At 46.7% G+C, this 19,528-nt stretch overlaps 1 protein-coding gene across 1 annotated transcript in view; it reads left to right on the top strand.

Annotated features, from left to right (window-relative positions):
* LOC147466133 (Transducin/WD40 repeat-like superfamily protein) overlaps positions 1 to 17,992 on the top strand; it is a 95,437-nt gene extending 77,445 nt beyond the window's left edge. Inside the window, exons 10-14 of the mRNA XM_086524248.1 lie at positions 3,815 to 3,914; positions 5,902 to 5,953; positions 6,021 to 6,161; positions 6,261 to 6,348; positions 17,462 to 17,992. Coding sequence (XP_086380374.1) covers positions 3,815 to 3,914; positions 5,902 to 5,953; positions 6,021 to 6,161; positions 6,261 to 6,348; positions 17,462 to 17,545 — 465 coding nt within the window. The 3' untranslated portion in view covers positions 17,546 to 17,992. The remainder of the gene's footprint in view (positions 1 to 3,814; positions 3,915 to 5,901; positions 5,954 to 6,020; positions 6,162 to 6,260; positions 6,349 to 17,461) is intronic.
* Positions 17,993 to 19,528: the final 1,536 nt, after the last annotated feature.

Here is a 19,528-nt window from a genome sequence, read left to right as displayed (position 1 = left end):
CATGGGGCATGGACTGCCCCGGGGCCTGATGCGTCTCAGAGTAGAAAATGATGTCTCTCCCTGTGAAACTATCCTCAAAGGTCCCTACATCAAGGTGCAAAGATCCATTACAATTCCATGTAGCCACTTTGAGTGCAGTGCCATAGGTCTCGCACCGTCATGCGGGACGCTTCTCTAGAATAACCACTCATCCATCCCTGCAGAAGGCCACTTCTCTCAAGCTATCATTATCTCGGGCATAACTTCTTTCATATGAGCAAGTTGTGTTAGTGTGAGGTCATCTCCAAGAAATATGTCCGTTTTCTTTAGTGTAGGACGCTTCTTCAAGAAGTCCTTCTTTGCCTCCATGGATGGGAAGCACGTGATTAGAGCTCTTTCCTTTGAAGTCTCCCCATTTCCTTGTGTCTTCTTCCCTACCCTCCATGCCTTTGTATGAGTAGCCTCACTACCCATCATGTGGAGAAGTTCTTTGACTTCCCCTTCCACATCATCTCGGTCTTTTAGACCGGTTATTCGTATGTGCAGTGCTCTAGTCTTCCTTTGCTGCTCTTCTTCTAAAGTCATGTTGATGATTGTAGGAGTGGGGATAGATGTGGTTTCTTTCCCTTTCCCTTTCCCTTGCCCTTTCTTAGCGACTTCTTTCCATTTCTCGGCCTCATCCGCCTTCTTCTGTGTCTTCGTGATTACATCCACCCACGAAGACGTCTTTGCCCCATTTTGTTTCGCTTTCTCTTTGATCATCCGTACCTGTTCCTTGATGACCTTGATTTCCTCGATTACCAAGGGATGGAATTCACCTTCCTCTAGTCCGTTGCTTGCTCTATCAGCAAGCTCTCGCTTGAGGGCTGAGACCTCTTCTTTGAGTGCTTGTGAACCCGCCTTAAGTGCTTGTCTCTCTATGTGCAGGTCCTCTTTCTCCTTCTTCCATTGTGTGCCTTCGTTGAGGAACATTTGAAGAAGGTTTGCCTTCTCCAGCCACCATCCTTCCATCTCTGCTTTCCACTCCTTCATCTCCCTTTCCACTTGTGTTATCCGCTTGCTTGTAAGCATGAAGGTAGCCTTCGTACGGGACTTGCAAATTGGTGAAGCGCTCATGACCTCCATCCTAACAGCCCCTGTTTTCTATTCCTGCAAGGCCTAAATCTACGTGAGTCCCCCTTCCTTTGCTTCTACCATGAGGGCGTGCTGCACAGTCGTTGGTCTGCTGTTGGTTGATGCACCCTATTTGAGGCGCGTAGCCACCAGCTACCACCTGCGCGCAGCGCGAGTACAAGGCAGGAGAAGTTCATGCCATCAGAGAGAGAGAGAGAGAGAGAGAGAGAGAGAGAGAGAGAGAGAGGTGGGCAGAAAGGCCGAGGGTAGATCATAGACTCATAACTACCATCACCATCAAGAGAACTATCTCCCTACGCTTTATAGGAGAGAGCAGGTCTCCGGAAACAGGTTGCACACAAGAGCTAGGGTTTGCAGCCCATTGCTCGAAACCCTAATCAGAAGCACTGTTCACGCTGTAGCAACTCTGTCCGCCAATTTTTGAATTTTATTGCCAAAAACCTTTGCACGTATGAAATTTGCTATCGTGCAGCCTTCGCGTGTCACTTTGCTGCTATGGCTCCCTGCGTGCTGCCCCTTGCTGCCCGAAACCCTAATGCACAGGCAGCGCTTCCTTGTGGAATGGTGCACGTTGCCCCTTGCCCACAAGGAGAAGGAGAGAGAGAGAGAGAGAGAGAGAGAGAGAGAGAGAGAGAGAGAGAGAGAGAGAGAGAGAGAGAGAGAGAGAGAGAGAGATACTACTACTACTAGAATCCATCCTCATATGCACTCTGGATGTCGAGAGAATATGGCTGTAGTCTCCGTCGACGATGTTGTGTAGCCCCTCTCCTCAATCGTGGCCATCTGGATCTCCGTAGCTCATGCTCGGTCAATGAGAGTGTCGATAGTGGTTGAATGAGTGTGGGCTGAGCTTTGCAGTGATGGCCGTTCCTCTGGCTGTCCTATATCTAGTGAAAAAAAATCTGTAATCTGTCTCTGGGACTGTCTCTCTCTAGCTCTCCCCAGTAAAGTGTCTCTGTATCTGTGTAACTCAAGTAGATATAGCCCAAGGCATCTATGATCCTCATAACTCATGACCCTAGAGAAAGGACCGAAACCCTCTCTGAATAAGCAGTGGAAACGGCTTCGTATCTCATAGTACACTGTGCAATGACATATGTAATGTAGCTTTGTCTCTGGCTCTAGTTGGCATAAGCCGCATATCCTGCTGTCTGCTGGTATCCCTCTGAATCTGCAAGTATCAATCTCCAGCTGATGTGAGGATGTGCATATGTGACCAATGGCACACCACAAACCATGAGACATATGTGTGGCTATGTAGCTTGGTCGAATGACAAACCCATCTCTTGTGAGGTGGAGAAGATGTTCTCTATAAAAAGCCATCTTCGGGCCCAACTCTTGTGGCGACTCTATCCATGTCCTCCTGGTATCCAGCTGGATAAGGTCCTGACGAATGAGTCTAGTAACCTCCACCCATGTAAGAGACATCGAGAGTGCCTGAAGAGAGTACTGGAAAGGGGGCAGCGTGTCCACGGTGAAGCCACGCGTCTAAAACCATGATGTCATCTGTGCATACCAGCATGAAGTGTCCCCTTGAAGAGCAAACTGTCTAGAAGACTCAAGGGCAATCTGGCAATCTACCATATCTGTCTCTAGTAGTATCCCACAAGCTGTGCACAAAGGAGACTGATCTGGTAAGCGCCTCAATCTCCATAGGAGGGGCAGCTAGCTCTGCTTGAATGATAGCGTGGGGTACGGAGGCCTTGATCAGTCGAGAGATCATAGATACCAAGGGCCTCTCCATACGTCTCCAACCATCCTGGCCTACAAAAGGTCCCCATATCTACACCCCATACAACATAGCTGAGAGAGAGAGAGAGAGAGAGAGAGAGAGAGAGAGAGAGAGAGAGAGAGAGAGATGAAATGTTATATTAACGTCTTCAAAAGGCCAAAGTGACCTATGAGACCAGAAAGTTACAATGTGGTGGATCTGACACCAAGTCAGAGTAACAAGATGACAAAATGACAAAATAAAATACTATGGAATCCTAAACTGCTAGGTGTGGGCTAAGCAGCTAAACAGCTAGCTGGGATAGCTAGATCACAGGAGATCTAGCATTGGTCGCTGGCGGATCTCATCAATCTCCTCCATAGTCAGTAGTCTGACTGGGCGTCGTGCATGTCGAGCCAAAGTGACCCGAATCCTCTCATGCAGCCTCCGTCGATGTTGTGTAGTCCTCCGCAGTCGTGGGCGTCTGGATCTCCCCAGCTCAGTCGCTCGGTTATCAGTATGCCTCTGGTGTAAGGCGACGAGCTCTGCTGTGGTAGTAACTCCTCCGGGTGTCCAGTGGCAGCTCTAAAGTCTGTGATCTGTCTCTGAGACTAGCTAGCCTCTCCTCTCATCAGGCTCTCTCTGTGTTTGCGCAGCTCGAGCAAAAACAAACCCAAACAAACACGAGAGAGAGAGAGAGAGAGAGAGAGAGAGAGAGAGAGAGAGAGAGAGAGAGAGAGAGAGAGAGAGAGAGAGAGAGCATACAACAGATACACAAAGCAAAAGACGATCGCTCCCCCCTTCATTACTCAAATGATGTTTTTCCATACAAAATTTCCTCTACTAAGATAAGAGGATGAGCTTCCATACATGTCGGCCACGTTGAGCACTCCTCAAGCACATAAGAAGATAGACTTTCATTTGTGTTGGTTTTACGTAGCTACAAAGGTTTTTTTTTTATAATTAAGCTGTGCATTTGTATATGCACAGAGTGCAAGGTGGAGCTCTGATGATGCTGTTTTGCTAATGGCTTTTAACAACACCACTACCTTGGGAGCATTACATTTCGCTTCCAAACCTCCAGCTCTAGGTAAGGTAATATATGTGCGGAGCTTGAGAATATATAATTTGAAACGTCTTTATGAGTTGGTTTAATATAGTTGGATTGTGGTATCTTACAAATTATGTTTGTGTCTATTATTAAGTAGTGATAGAAGATACTCACTGCCACTGGATGTTGATGTATTTTAGTTCTTGGATCAGTCTAAGAGAGTTGATGTGTGATTAAGTCAACAAAGCTCAAGCATACGCGCAGCATTATTTCCAAGAGAAGGGGATGAATTTGCATGTGAAAAGCTCCTTCACCATTACTTTAGTAATATAGATCATCAATAAGGCATCAGAACAAATATTTTTTGCACATATTTACTCTAGCATAAGGTACGCTTATCAATCTGATAGATAGTGGCATGGACTCTTAAGGTTCTGAGTAAGATACACCGGCCGTCCGTGGGATTGTTATCTGATGGGGATGTGGGATTATGGGTGGGGAGAGATGCAGCAAGCTGTATGTGACACAAACGCACAAAACTGGAGCTCAAAACAGCACTACTTAAAGGTGGGAGAGTGCTAATTGACTAGATGACACACTGCAGAAAGTTTGCCAAGACTGGGGCACACTTTCGAAACTACATAGGTGTGGCATAGAGAAAGAAAGACCGGTGAGATATGGTTCTGAGAACGAGTTCAAGTGCAGATGGTAGGTCTTTAATCTAGGATAATTGACAAGTGGAGGAGAATGACCTGCTAGGATTTCCTGTTTAACAATACCATGGGGCAGATTCTCTTCGACTACAAAGAGCCCTTGCCAAGCAGGCACTAATTTCTTAGCCTTTTTCATGTAGTTGGCTTGGTACAACAAGACCAGAGAGCTGTGATGAAACTTGGCTTTGTGGGGTGAAGGTCGTGCTTGAGCCGGCACCACTAGAGTTAGGCGAAAGAAACATGACTGGTGCCAGTTCTCAACAATTTGAACTATACCCACCAGCAGAGAACGAGAATTGAACTTGAAGTGGCAATGGTCTCCATGCCAAATGTGAACGGAGAGGGAACCTGCTTGTTAGTTGCTTTGAAAGCAGTGGAGTATGTGGTTCCTAGGATAGCCTGGGCCTAAGTGGTAGCGTGGAGTACCAAGCTTTCCTGAGTAGAGTAATAAAACTTTATCTGTGTTTTCTCCTTATCCTTTTGCCCAAGGGTAGTAGCAGCAGCATTTTTGTTGAAGTATTTTGTACCTAGTCAGTAAAGTAGACTTCGGCTCATTCACAAAGTGATTCCCCTGGTCACTAATGATCTGAAGTGGACACCAAAGCCTGCAGAAGATATTTTCGCAGAGAAACCTGGCTACAATGAGAGGAGTCCAATCTGTGGTGGTGGAGACCTCAGTCCATTTGGTTGCATAGATGGTGGTGACGAGAATATATATCTCACCCCTTGGCTGTGCTGATGGACTGGTAGGGCCGCTGATGGACTGGTAGCCGACAAGTCAAAGGCCCACTGCTCAAATAATAATCAGGCTGGTTACAGTTGGAAAGGTCCATTGGCTTGGCGGTTGGGCTTGGGAGAATATTTTTGACATGTATTACATACCTCTACGTGGGTAATAGCATCTCAAAATATGAAGGCCACCATAGGCCACTGTGTAGAATCCTCTGGGCAGTGATGTGGCCACCTTTAGCCATCCTTTAGAATGTTCTCAACCTCATGGAGGTACACACACCTGCATAGGACAGCATACAGACCTGACTTCTTGGCCACACCCCATGGTAAGCCCCTCGCGGTGCTCCACTGTCCCTGGATCGTAAATTGTTGTGAAATGTCTAACACGTGCATTGTTACTTCAACGTTTTTAGATTTAGTCTTCATCCAGACAAAATAATATAAAAAAGAAACTGAAATTTAAAATCCTCATGTATCCATTAGCAGAAAAATATGTATGGTACTTTACTACTAAGCACAGAGATTGAAGTTGCACATTTTTTTTTGCAAGAGACATGATTCTTTTTCTTTTGTTTGCTAAGATGTCCAGCTGCTGCCCGTGGAGCTTCCAGACATAGAGGCAATCACAGGAGGGTAAGTCTAAAATAGTCTTATCCTATTTAGAATGTCTTTGAAGTTCATTATTATTTTCCGGTGACAGGAATGGCCGAGTGGAGAAGATGGTATGGGATTACAGTGGTGAACGTCTGGCAATATCATTTAGCGGAGGCGATGATATGCACTCAGGACTTGTGGCAATTTATGATACTCGAAAAACACCTATTTTAGCCATCTCTTTGATGTAAGTTTCGGATTTTTCTAGTCCAAGTTGTTTTAAATTTAGACCCTCAAGTATTAACTCTGCTCAAAATGACCTGGTTGTTTTTTTGTTTCTCACAAGGGGGTTTGTTAGGGGACCAGAGGCTGGTACTAAAGTGCTGGCATTAGCGTTTTATGATTCCCTTGAGCAAGGCCTTTTATTATCAGTGGTAATTATCTCTGCCTGAATTGCTATGATATATTTTTCTGTTTCATCATTTGATTGCAGCACCCTGGCTGTTGAAGTGACCAATTGTAGAGTTGGAGCTTTTCTTTGGAAAGTAAAACTTTGATCTGAACAAAAATAATTAGGAAAGGCTACACATTAAAAGCGTAGGATTACCTATTTGCAAATATCTGTAGCAAGGGCATTGCATATTATGGGAAACGATAACATTCTGGCCCAAAAACAGTAGTTCTCGCTAGCGAAGGAACCGAGATTGCACTCAAGAGAGAGGTGCACTTCAGATCTATGGGCTCACCTTAAAGAGTGAAGATATTGCTACATTGCGTAAAGCTGAGTCTTAAGCAACACCCTTGGAGGCTCATCAGATGACGTGTTCAATCACTTGGAACATCAAACACCCAACTTCAACATTGTTTCTACAATGAAATTTCAACAAACACAAGGTGCCTTAGTCAGAGCCTCCTCTTGCTCAATGTCTTCATCCATGACCGCTTCATGATTGACTGCTGCTTCTTCCGCTTTATCTTCAGCTTTTCTTCCTTCAGACTTGTACTCCCACTCCCGGTCTTTGTCAGAATCCATAGCGTGTGCTGCAAAAAGTCGGGTCGGATCCTTTGTAGGATAAGAATCGACTGGATCTTGATATCACAGTAGCCAGCAATCCATTGACGAGGCGGTGTATCAACAACAAACACACAATTGAATCTGAAACTGTATCACTTCAACTGAAAAGAGCACTGGAGATGAGATACGGTAGAGTGTATTTCTCTACCTAGATGCATTGGCCAAGCAATGATCTGCCACCAAGACCTCACTTATTAAGGCACACAGGCCCAAAAGCAAAAGCTATAAAAAATTGGTGTCTCCGGATGCTGATACATTCAAATGGTCATTTTTTGCCAAAAATCACGGTGTGAATCCCGGGCCATACGGTCTGTCTAGTGGGTGATGCCAGATCATCACTTTGTTACAATCTTACCTTGCTATGGATTCTACCATCTTCGCTATTGGGCTTTCTGACCTTTTTGGAGTTTTAGGAATGATTTTTGTTCCTTCAACCTCCAAGAAATTCTTCTCTTTTTTCAGATGTCACTTTGACAACTTCTAAGCTTCTCATTGACCGTTTAGGACATCTCCCAAGAGATCCTAGAGTTGTTTTTTGACTGCTTTTAGTTGCACATTGCCATGACCAGAGAGAGAGAGAGAGAGAGAGAGAGAGAGAGAGAGAGAGAGAGAGAGAGAGAGAGAGAAATGAAATGTTATATTAACGTCTTCAAAAGGCCATAATGACCTATGAGACCCGAAAGTTACAAAGTGGTGGATCTGATACAAAGTCAGAGTAACAAAATAGCCTAATAACAGTACAAAACAAAGATATCTACCATGGGGGCCTAAGTTGGTCGATGTGAGCCAAGCATAAGATTAAGCGGGAAAATTTGGGTGGCTTGTTGGGATGGTTGAATCACAAGAGATCTAGCATCGGTCGTTGGCGAATCTCATCAATTTCCTCCATGGTTAGTAGTCTGACCGGGCTAGTCAACATATCTCCCTCTCCATCTACAACAACCATCCTAGAGGTACCTACTACACCCATTGTACCGACTCCTAGCTCGCTAGCTATGCCACTTATGCGTCCTCCAACATCCCATGCATCTGATATATCTTCAGGGATGCCAGGCTCTACTTCTCTGTTTCAGCTTTCTGAGAAGTTACTTCAGGACTCAAGGGCTGCTATTGCCACCATAGAACTAGGTACAGAGCAGCTAGCTGCCACGCACCAGCGTCACTCCGCCACATATGCATCTATGGAAGGATCTCTGAGAGTCGCCGAGAGTGCCATCGCAGATCGAGATGCTACGATTTTCGCATTACAACAAGCATTGAAGATTAAGTCAAAGATCATCGATGACCTAAGAGCACAGCTATCAGGATTTTAAGAGATGCTTTTGTATGGTAATAGGTCTACACAGGTTCCTATGGGATACGGATGGACTGGGCCAGGGACACAGGTCCAAACTCCTTCAGGGTATGTAGGAGCAGCAGGTCCCTCTCAGCAGTTCTTGGGATCGTACACACAGCCCCCATTCCAATACTATACTCCGCAGGGGCCTCAAGGTCAGGTACCACAGGTGCAGAGCGTTCCTTGCTGTGACGGTGTTGCTGGTGCACACCGCCATGGTTGTACACTTCAGGGCAGGTGCTTCCATCCGCTGTGCAGTAGGTGGCTGCTCCAACCACAGGGAGTCAGTTTGCTCAGAACATAGTCTAGCAACCACAGCATTACACAATCGATTTGATGGCTCCCCTGGACGTCGAGACTTCTGGTGCAGCAGTGGCGACGACACTTTCTCTTGGGTGACAGGACCGCACTACTTGCTACTCCTTTCATTGTATATATGGTTACTTTTTGTAGTTTTTCAGTGTCTGGTTCACCGAGACGGTGACCAGTCTTGTGGTGGGCAACCTGTAGCAGGGCTACAGTGTCACTTCATAGGACAGACAGACAATTGGACAGTTCGTTACAGTTGGTCTGGTTCACACTGGACGGACCCTCTCGGCTATGGAGTGACACGTGGCAGGGTACTGACGGTGGTCTAGTGGACATCGTGGTCAGGTCACCACCACCACTCACTTTGGAGATAGACTTAGCTGATTGGACATTTATGAGCCGTTGGTGGCTCTTTATGGTTGTACATATGAGTAGTCGTTTTGGGCCATTAGTATTATCTTTCACGTAGTCGTTTAGAGTGAGTCTATACACAGAGCACTTATTCCCCATCCCTGCACATCTGAGCCTCGACACCCCATTGTACCTGAGAGTCCTGGGCTGGAGCTGAGTGTGCTACCACGTCAGAGTCTGTATCAGTTCTTTGAGATAGTCGAGTCATTTGTTGTGGTCTATTGTTGCTGTTGTGTCTCTGTGAGCTCAGTTGTTGTCTATTGTTTCCTGTTTTCAGTCTGTTTTGAGTGAGATTGTCACTCACATTGCACTGAGGAGCACCCACTGTAGAGAGCACGACACGCTATCTGCGCTACACTATCCTAGAGCAAATGGGCAAGCTGAGAGCACTAACAAAGTGCTAATCGCGCTTCTCAGGAAAGCTTGTCACCTGCATCCAACTTCTTGGGCTCAGGCTATCCTCGGCACAGTTTGGGCTTATCGCACCTCCTTCAAGGCAACCACTAACTACACCCCATTCCAGCTAGCTTTCGTTCTAGAAGAAATTGCACCATATGAGTTCAACTCAGGTTCAACAAGGGTCGGAAGTGTTCGCGTCACAGCGGGGATTGCTTCCGCAAACCTCTCTCGTCTCTCAATGTTAGAAGAAAGCACGATGTTAGCTTCACATGCTCTCCAAGCTGAACAACTTCGTCGCAAAGCGTGGCATCATCGCCATCTCAGAAAGCCGAAAATAACACAAGGTTCCCTGGTGCTACTCTATCAAGTGAAGTATCTGAAAAAAGCTAAGAAGCTAGTCCCAGCCTGGCAAGGGCCATTCATGGTACGAGAGATTTTGCCACAAGGGGCTGTCCAGTTAGTCACTCTGGCAGGCGTTCCTTTGCCACTGGTAAATGGATCAAGAGTTAAGTGCTATCACTCACTTCCTTGACTCTTAGAAATCTGGGTATTTTATCCATCCCACCAACAACCTTATGACTGTCCCGTCCTCAGCTCTCTCCGGCTTTCCCTTTTCCCTATTCGCAAGTCTTCCTCATGTCAGTCGCATCTAATTTGTAATCGGTGTTATCTTTAAAATTCTCCTCGTTTGACTGAGTGTATAAATTCTGCTCTCCTCTCAGTGATAGAATTGGGCTTTTTGGAGTCCTGCTGCGATCCAACGTTATTGCTCTGTTTGTTTCTACTGCCTCTATCTCCTCATGGATTTGTTGAAGGTCTCAGTTTCAGCTTTCCTTGGATAGATCTTTGATTTTGGTATTGTTCCTAACACGTTCAAACTTGCTCTGCTGTATCTCCCTTCCCCTCTCTCTTGTGGTAAGAGCTCACACACACACACATCTAGTTCCTTGCCTTTCTGGTGCGACCTCTGTCGTAGCTTCACTCCTACTGCCATACTAGTTCATTGCTTTTCCCCTCTCTCTTACACTTACATTCAAGTTTGCTAGAAGCTGGGAATGGTTGCTCTAGCCTTTCTGATTGCCAGATCCTAGTTATAGGAAGCATGCAAATTTTTATGCTGGCAGCACTTCACAGCTTCTTTTATCTCCCTTTCTCCTTTCTCTCCTTCACAGTACAACTTCAATTCTCTCCGCTCTCTTTGGTGCACTATACATCTTCCTTACTTTGCTGCTAATCACCCTACCCTCCAATTCCATCTAAGTTCTCCCTCGCCCCTACCCTCTACTGCCCTCGCCCCTACCCTCTAAACCCCCTCTCGCCCCTACCTCTACTACCCTCGCCCCTAACCTATCTCCCCCTCGCCCCTACCATCTACTGCCATCGCCCCTAACAAATTTCCCCTCGCCCCTCACCACACCCCCTCGCCCCTACCCAACCTACCCACCCCTTGCCCCCCTAATCTAGCCCTCGTCCCTATCTAGCCCTGGACACCCTTCCCACCCCTCGCCCCTATCTAGGCCTCGCCCCCCCTATCGAACCCTCTCCCGGCAAAATCTACCCTCGCCCCCTAATCTAGCCCTCGTCTCCCTCTCTCACCCTCGCCTGGCAAAATCTACCCTCGCCGCTGCCCAACCCTCGACGGCCGCCGCCTGTATACTCCACGCCCCAACCCTGCCGCTCTCTGTCTCCTCTCTCGACCTATCCAAGCAGGCTCCTCCCTCGACTTCTCCAACCATGCCTGATAGAGCAGGCTCCTCCCTCGAAAAATCCAAGCAGGCTTCGTTGATACTAAATCCTCGGCCTCTCTCAGATTTTCACCCTACCACGTTTCTCAGAAGCACAGATCGGGATATTACTGTTTGTAGAGTTGCAATTGTATTTGGGACATATTTGCAGTTAAGTATGAGACACACAGGGATCTGCTGAGAAATGTATGAGCTGGGGATATTTTCTATGTATGCTCTTGGGGACCTTAAAGAATCTACTCTACAGTAAGTTTGCTATAAGCTGTTGGGTTTTATAAAGGACACTACTACAGTGTGTACAGTCAGCAATCAGTGGCTATGGCAGGAGGCAAAAAACTGTTGCCGAGGAAAAGGACTCAACCACAAAAGCAGGTTAATTATGAAACTAAAGCAGAATCAGAACCTAGCAACCATGGGGTCACGGATATGACGTCCAGTGCTCCATCTGACGAAAGTTACAAAGCATCGGTATCAGATGCAGATTCCAGCTCCGGCTCAGACAGTGGAAGCGGCTCAAACAGTGATAGTTCAAGTGCACAAGAGAAAGATACAAAAGGGAAAAAGAAAGTCATGACTCACATGATCAGTCATGAAGTTGCAAGGTCTGAAAAACCAAAACACAGAACAAAGTTTTCACTCAATTTTCATATGCAGCAGACCAAGCCATCTCTCAGAGATGTGCTCTCACAGGCCCAATTGGACAACTTGGGTGTCACTTCGCTAGCTGACGATATCCTTCCTGAGGACATACCTGTGGGCATGGTTCATGATATGCTGAAATCTTTTCCAAAGGACAGAGGACACACTTTGACAGCTGCACGTCTAGGACATGCAATGTGGATGACCAACTTTCTCTCCCTGCAGCCGAGTACTAGGTCTTACTCAAAGCTCTCCAAAGCTAATACCATACAGGCATGCCAGGCATTGTTCGAACCCAATCATCCGAACGTGCAACATCACAAAGCTCTCTTAGCAGTATTCAGATATTACTTTTTAGTGAGAGATGCTCAAGGACCAAAGGGGAAATGCGAAGTACCTACCACGTTTCCACAATGTGATGGTCTTTATCGCTTAATAAAGAACATACCGTGTGGGTTTCATCAGATCCTCTTTACATCATTGCAGACCAGGGCAAAAAGGTTTAGAGCACAAGTGTAGTCACCTCAGTCTAGCTTCCAATGTTTTGCCGCGCCATTGTTGGCATGGGTGATAAACATCCGCATCAACCCCCTTGAAATAGATGAGGATGCAGCATTGTCATCGCGTGCAAAAAGAAAGTCCCTTGGCACAGATGAACAGAGGAAAATACAAAAGAAAAGAGTCAAAGATACGGAAGAGACACTACGACCTCTGCCGTTTTCAGAGAGTCAGACTAGGGTGACGCATCCTCCACGATGTTCTTCTTCTACCTCCGTCCCCGTCTTTATAGTCTCTACAATGCTGGAGGCCGTTGTGAGCTCCACTGTTCTTGGTATGCCAACTCCTGTTACTGAGGCGTTCTCTCTTCCACAGGTATCTCTCCCCACTGCTTCCATCTATACTACTGCCACTGTTACCACACCATTCTCGACAGCACCTGTGGTACCCTCGTCATTCTCTCCCATCTCCAGCTCACCCAGTGAACCTGCTAGCACTGTCACCCCGACCACTGCAGTGCCTCTTGGCCACCTTGCTACTACTGTCACCCCAACATCGATTGGAGTGCCTCGTGGACACTCTACACCTCCAAGTGCTACTATTGCTTCTTCTAGTGGAGGCGACTCTACTTCGTTGTTCAAAATCTCTGAAGAGAACCTGCAGGAGTCAAGAAATGCTATTGCAATGATTGAACTTGGTGCAAAGAAATTAGCATCTAACCACCAGAAGCACTCGGCCACATATGCGGTCATGGAAGGCCGCTTGCGAGTTGCAGAGAGTGCCAATGTTGATAGAGATGCTACCATTTTTACCTTGCGTCAGGCTCTACACGTAAAGTTACAGATAATTGATGATCTCAAAGCTCAAATGCAAGGATTTCGGGACATGCTAATCCAAGGAGACATGTAGTTTCAGCAACAGCCTCAGGCTACCATGGGGTACGGGTGGGTTCGTCCAGCTAGATCAGTACAGACGCCCATGGGATATGGAGAGTACAGTCATCAACAGTTTGGGGGAGGTGCTCCATCACAGCAACAGTTTGACTACTATCCTCAAGGATTTCAGCAGCCGGGTACCTTTACAACACATGTCATCCTCACAGACGGCTCCGTGTGACGGCTTCGCAGGCGCACATCGACATGGGTGTGCGAGTCGGCGGCCTCAGTACACTTCAGGCCAAGTACTCCCATCCGCCGAGCAGCAGGTGGTTGCTCCTTCCACTGAGAGTCGTTTTGTGGAGCACTCATAGAGTCCAAAGTTTTCCCATGGATCTGATGGCTCCACCTCCAGAGGCTGATACTTTGGGTGCAGCAGTGGCCACAACTCTATCTCTTGGATGACAGATTCAGGAGCTCACCATTGTACATATGCAGTATCTAGTGGTTTTCTTTCACAGTTTTTCAGTCTTCCTCACCGAGACGGTGAGCGGTCTTGTAGCGGGCAACCTGTAGCAGGCTACAGTGACACTTTCACAGGACACAGTTAGTACAGTTGGTCTGGGCTGGTTCACAGTGGACGGACTCTCTTGGCTGGACAATGACACGTGGCAGGGATACAGGCGGTGGTCTAGTGGACATTGTGGCCAGGTCACTACCACTCAGTTTGGGGATAAACTTAGATGGCGGACATTTATGAGCCGTTGGTGGCTCTTTATGGTGGTACTTAGGAGTAGTAGCGGTTGGGTCATCGGATTATCTTCTAGATATATAGTCCAGCGTCGTCGTCTAGAGGTGTGAGTCTGTACACACAGCACGTCTTCACCATCCCTACACATCTGAGCCTCGACACCCCATTGTACGTGAGAGTCCTGAGCTGGAGCTGAGTGTGTTGCCACGCCAGAGTCTGTATCAGTTCTTTGAGATAGTCGAGTCATTTTTTGTGGTCTGCTGTTGGTGTGTCTCTGTGAGTTCAGTTGTTGTCTATTGTTTCTTGTTTTCAATCTGTTTTGAGTGAGATTGTCACACACATTGCATTGAGGATCACCCACTGTAGAGAGCACGACACACTATCTGCGCTACACTGATGCATTGGCCTCATCGTTGCCTTGATTCTCTTATGTCGGACATTATGTCCCATTTGTGGCGGACCCATGTAGAGAAAAAAGGCTTGCGCTTGATGTCTATGGGAAAGCTTTGCACTCCTAAACGCCTGGGTGGCCTTAACATTTTGGATTTGCGCAGGCATGTTCTTGCTCGGAAAGCTATGTTGTTGCCTACACTTGCGCAACAAATTCAGCCTTGGACTCTTATGTTTGCACACCTTGGTCGGCATGTTGTTACTTCCTTTTTTGGCCATTGGCAACCATCTATCTAGGAGGTGGTTTTTGGCAAGATGGAAGGGTACATTCTTGGATGTCCTCTTGCTTCCACTTTAGTGTCTGCCTGGAAAGAGGTTACGATTCATCTTTCATGGAATTCTCGACAGGAAGGTGATTCGATTCGTTTGGAGAGTCTCCATTGGAGCCGAGCATTTTCTCTTAATTCGGTCGACCGCTCCCCTCGCCAGGCTTATTTTCTCTCAAGCCATGGCATTTGTGTGGTTGAGGATGTCGTCGATGAGGCTGGATATACTTTTGAGTTCCCCTTCGCCGCTCGCCGTTTTGGATTGGGCATGCATTACCGTCAGTTTTGGAGAGAACTTTAAAGTATGCTGCATGACTTTTTGCCAGTTTCACCTTTACTTGATGGTGATCGCATGTCTAATTGGGCTCTTCGGGATATGCCTTTTCGGGATATTTCTGCGGGTCGAATTTATGCTCTTCTGCTACCACTATCTTGGCTTGCTGATCATTGCAATGCCCTTTGGCACATGCACAAATCTGATCTTTGGTGGAGGAAGCTTCTTTCTGCCTTGTGGAAAAGTCACTTGCCGTTGAAGGAGCGACTCTTTCTTTGGCGTTGTTTGCTTGGAGCGCTTCCTGTTGGCACTTTTCTTAGGGCGTGTCATATTCGTTCCTCCTCTTGCGTTTGTTACTCCACTGCTGAAGAGGATATTTATCATTTGTTGTGGGATTGCTGCATTATTAGAGACTTCCTTCGCCGCGTATCGGCCTGTATGCGGCTCTGCTTTCCAGGGGTTGTTTTTCACAAAAGGTTCTGGGTATTTGGTATTTTCTCACAGACACTACAGCGTTTTGCGATCTTCTTTATGTGGGTTAGATACTGGGCTTATTGGACCCTGTGGAGTCAGCGTAATGCTTACATGTTTCATCGTGCTCATGCAAACTCTTCAAGCTTTCCCTTAGGCAATCGTTACAGTTTGCCTTGGAAGTTGGTGATATCACTGCAGAGATACATTGGCTTTCCTATGAATGTTTCTAGCTACTCTGTACAGTTGAGTAGTTCTGTGTTCTTTCCCTTGTCTTTCAGTCTCACCCACATGTACCTAGCCTGCTCGTCCCTGCGGGCTATATGTATCAGTGGCTGCAGATCCTCTCTAAATAACACTGTCACTCCTCCCGAGCCCCTCCCTTTGTGCTCTGAGCGTGTCTCCTGTTTGTAGGCTGTCTCCCACCTATATCCACTGATGTGAGGCATGGATTGCCCAAGGGCCTGGTGTGTCTTAGAGTAGAAGATGATGTCTCTTCCAGTAAAGCTATCCTCAAAAGCACCCACATCAAGACGCATAGATCCATTGCAGTTCCAGGCAGCTACTTTGGGTGTGGTCCCATAAGTCTCGCACCGTCATGTGGAGCGTCGTTCAAGTATTACCACTTTTCTGTCTCGGTAAAAAGCGATCTTGCCTTTTCCCCTTGCCGCTCTAATCTCCGACATTACTTCCTGCGAGCGATCTGCGAGAGGGTGAGATCGTCCCCAAGAAAGATGCCAGTTTCTTTAAGAGTTGGTCTTTTCTTCAAGAACGACTTCTTTACTTCCATGGAGGGAAAACGGAGGATGAGTGCTCTTTCTTTTGAGGTTTCTCCACTGCCTTCATTTTTCTTTATGTTGTCGACTCTCCATGCCCTTGTGTGTATCGGCTCATGAATCCCCATCAAGGCTGTGAGTTCTTTTACTTCTTCGTCCACATTGCCTTTGTCTTTAAGACCGCAAATTCTCACATGTAACGCGCGCACCCTTCTCCTCTGCTCCTCCTCTAGTGTCTGGTTAATGATGTTGTTGGGTGTGGACGTGGGCGTTATCTCCTTGTCTTTTCCTTTCTTGGCCACCTTGATCCATTTCTCGGCTTCGTCCACCTTCTGTTGGGTTTTGGTAAGAACATCCACCCAAGAAGTCGTCATTTCTTTGTGCTATTCTTCTCCCTCTTTGATGGCCCGTACTTGTTCCTTGATCGTGTTGATTTCTTCAATTACTGATGGTTGCAGTTCGCCCTCTTCCAGTGTGTTTCTTGATCGGGCTTCGGCGAGTTCTTTCTTGAGTGACGTGATCTTTTCCTCTTGGGTCGTCACTCGGTCTTCCAAGCGTGCTTATCTTGCTCTCTTGGATCAGCACACGTCCTTCGAGAATGTTTATTGTGCCTCAGAGATTGCGGTTCATCTTGGTGATGGTCTCCGTCATTTCCTCTTTGCATTTTTGAATGGCATCCTCTAGGGGGTCGGCTTTTTCGTTCGTCTTCCTCATGTTTGATCGCCGTCCGCAAGGGGGTTAGATGCGCGTGTGCACCCACCCTAGCAGCGGGCGCGGCACTGGATGTACGTGTGCACCCACACTGGCGGCGATCGCGACGAGTGGCGGAGCGCGAGGCGGTATGGCCAAGTGTTTGGGGGCGTTTTGGGGGGGGGGGCGGGGGAGAGAGTGCGAGAGCGTGCAGCGGGCGTTTGGTGGGGGGGGGGGGGGGCAGGGGAGAGTGCGAGAGCGCGCGAGCAGGGCAGGACAACGGGCGCGTGGGTGCAGCGCAGGCAGCGGGTGCAGGGCAAGGCGGGTGCGAGGGGGCAGAGCAGCGCAGGGCTGCGGGGTTGCGCGAGCAGGGCAGGGGGGCAACGGGGGTGCGCGAGCAGGGCAGAGCTGCGCAGGGCTGCTCAAGCAGGGCAGGGGAGAGAGAGAGAGAGAGAGAGAGAGAGAGAGAGAGAGAGAGAGAGAGAGAGAGAGAGAGATTAACGTCTTCAAAAGTCTGGGTACACAGAGAGAGAGAGAGAGAGAGAGAGAGAGAGAGATCTTTTTCTGTGAACTTTGTAACAGTGTTGGAGCACTGGTGTATGCTGTACATATCCACTGGTTTTCAAGTCGAGCTCGAAGCAAACTGTGTACTGGGGCCTCATTTGAAACGAGCTCAAGACCTGCGGAAGTCATAAATATACGAGACTGAGTATCAGCCAATACATTTTGTGTGAGAGAGAGAGAGAGAGAGGGGGGGGGGGGAGATCAGGAACTACTGAGGCCTGCGACATTATTGGGACATTCGTGCGCATGGTCACAGCACAAACAGACCTGTACAACAATACATTTGGCGTTAAAAACCAGTTTTTCTGTTTTGATTTCCAGCTGATTAAGACTGATCAAGCTGAGGCTTTTTCAACCTGTGGGCTTATCTCTAGGTTTTGTTGAGAAACACAAGGCATGGAATAAATATATTTTGCCTGTAGTTTTACAAAAAAAGAGACGAAGAGACAAATTATAAAAACGATTTTACCACTGGCAGACTGACAGTTCAAAACAGTAAAAAAACATCCTACAAATCAGTTGAAGGAAATGCTAGCAAAATGCAATGAAGATGTGCCAATCAAAACCTCAGTAATGAGAGCAATACTAAAGAAGAGGTGACAGTGATTTTGAATGCTGTTTGCGTTTGAAGCATTTGGTGCAAAAAAGTCGTGGTCTTGCAAGAAGCAACCAAGGGTTCTTACGCCTAAGAGGTGCCTTTGTAAGAATGAGTTTTCTGTAAGAGGAAACCTAGAATGCTACAAACTCTTTAAATGTGTACAGCACCATGGCAAGGTGTGAGATTCTTGATCATTTACCCATGAAGAAGATTGCAATGCTGCTTAATTAGAAGGACCATCTAATGGAGTTCTACCATAGCCCGAGCAAGCGTGAGCGAGCATACAAGAACCCGAGCGAATATCTATGATGTTGTTGTTGTCAATGCATATGGCCTAACAAAAAAACTAAGCAAAATACAATATTAGTTTCTTTATAAAAAAAAAGGATATAGTTTCCTTTGTACATGGATCAATATTTCAAAACGAGTCTTACCACGGACATAACGACTTTTTTTGAGCAAAGATAAAGCCAAGCAAATATTAGTATGCATCTATAAGCATCTAGCTCAACTCTAGCTTTCTAAATTTATTAACTTTCATGCCATGATGTGTTGTTTTTTGTATGGTGATGTTCATAATTCTCCATGTTGTCACGTACATTCGTTTTTATTTTTTCTTTGCACCTATCTCTAACCATTCTTATAAAATATGTATATATACATATGTTTGCGCACGCACATGTGCACACACACACACATATGTGTGTGTATCGCGAGAGAGAGAGAGAGAGAGAGAGAGAGAGAGAGAGAGAGAGGGAAGTGAAGCTCTCATGTGGTACAAACAATCCCAAGTGAGCTCAAAAATTTATCCAACGAGTCTTCACCTCAGGACATGCTATTCAAAAGCAGTAGAGTTAGAGCAATAAAGGGTAGCTAGGTTGAGGCCAATCTCTCTTTAGCCATCGGAGTTGGCACGGTTTGTTAGAGAGAGAGAGAGAGAGAGAGAGAGAGAGAGAGAGAGAGAGGTCCAACTTGGCTATCCATGCAATAAATTTAGGGGGGGGGGTGTTAACTACCTAGACCTTTGTACTGGCAAGCCTCCATTGGTTCAAAAAAAGGCACTCAGTTTTGGGACCCACTAGAGGGACACCTTTCCCCTTGGAATAGAGGTAAGTTTGGTACTTTTTGGTGCAAAATGGAGACAAGGGTTTGATCTCCAACCCTCACCTGTAGTTCCGAATCACATAACCACAAGCTCATATCTCATCTGTTGCTACAAAAGTTGACATTTTCTTTTGTACCTAGACGTTACAACAATAGTCTAAATGTGAGGCTATTGAAAAAAGGAATTTTGATGTTGGGGTGTTGTGGCATGTACAATATGAATGCACACACTGAGTCACTATATGCCCCTCAAGCTTGCTTTATTCATTGTCTTATTCTTTGTTGGAGGCGCCCTCAATGTATCTTGTTTTACACAACACAATTTGTTCTCTCATATATGAAACTACTGCACATAGAAGTAGTTTATGGAAGAGAGAGGGAAG

This window comes from Adiantum capillus-veneris, chromosome 1, assembly GCF_014529385.1.
Source record: "Adiantum capillus-veneris isolate H3 chromosome 1, ASM1452938v2, whole genome shotgun sequence".
NCBI classification, from domain to species: Eukaryota; Viridiplantae; Streptophyta; class Polypodiopsida; order Polypodiales; family Pteridaceae; genus Adiantum; species Adiantum capillus-veneris.
Note: the sequence above shows the minus strand (reverse complement) of the source record. Positions and strands in the feature narration are given on the sequence as shown.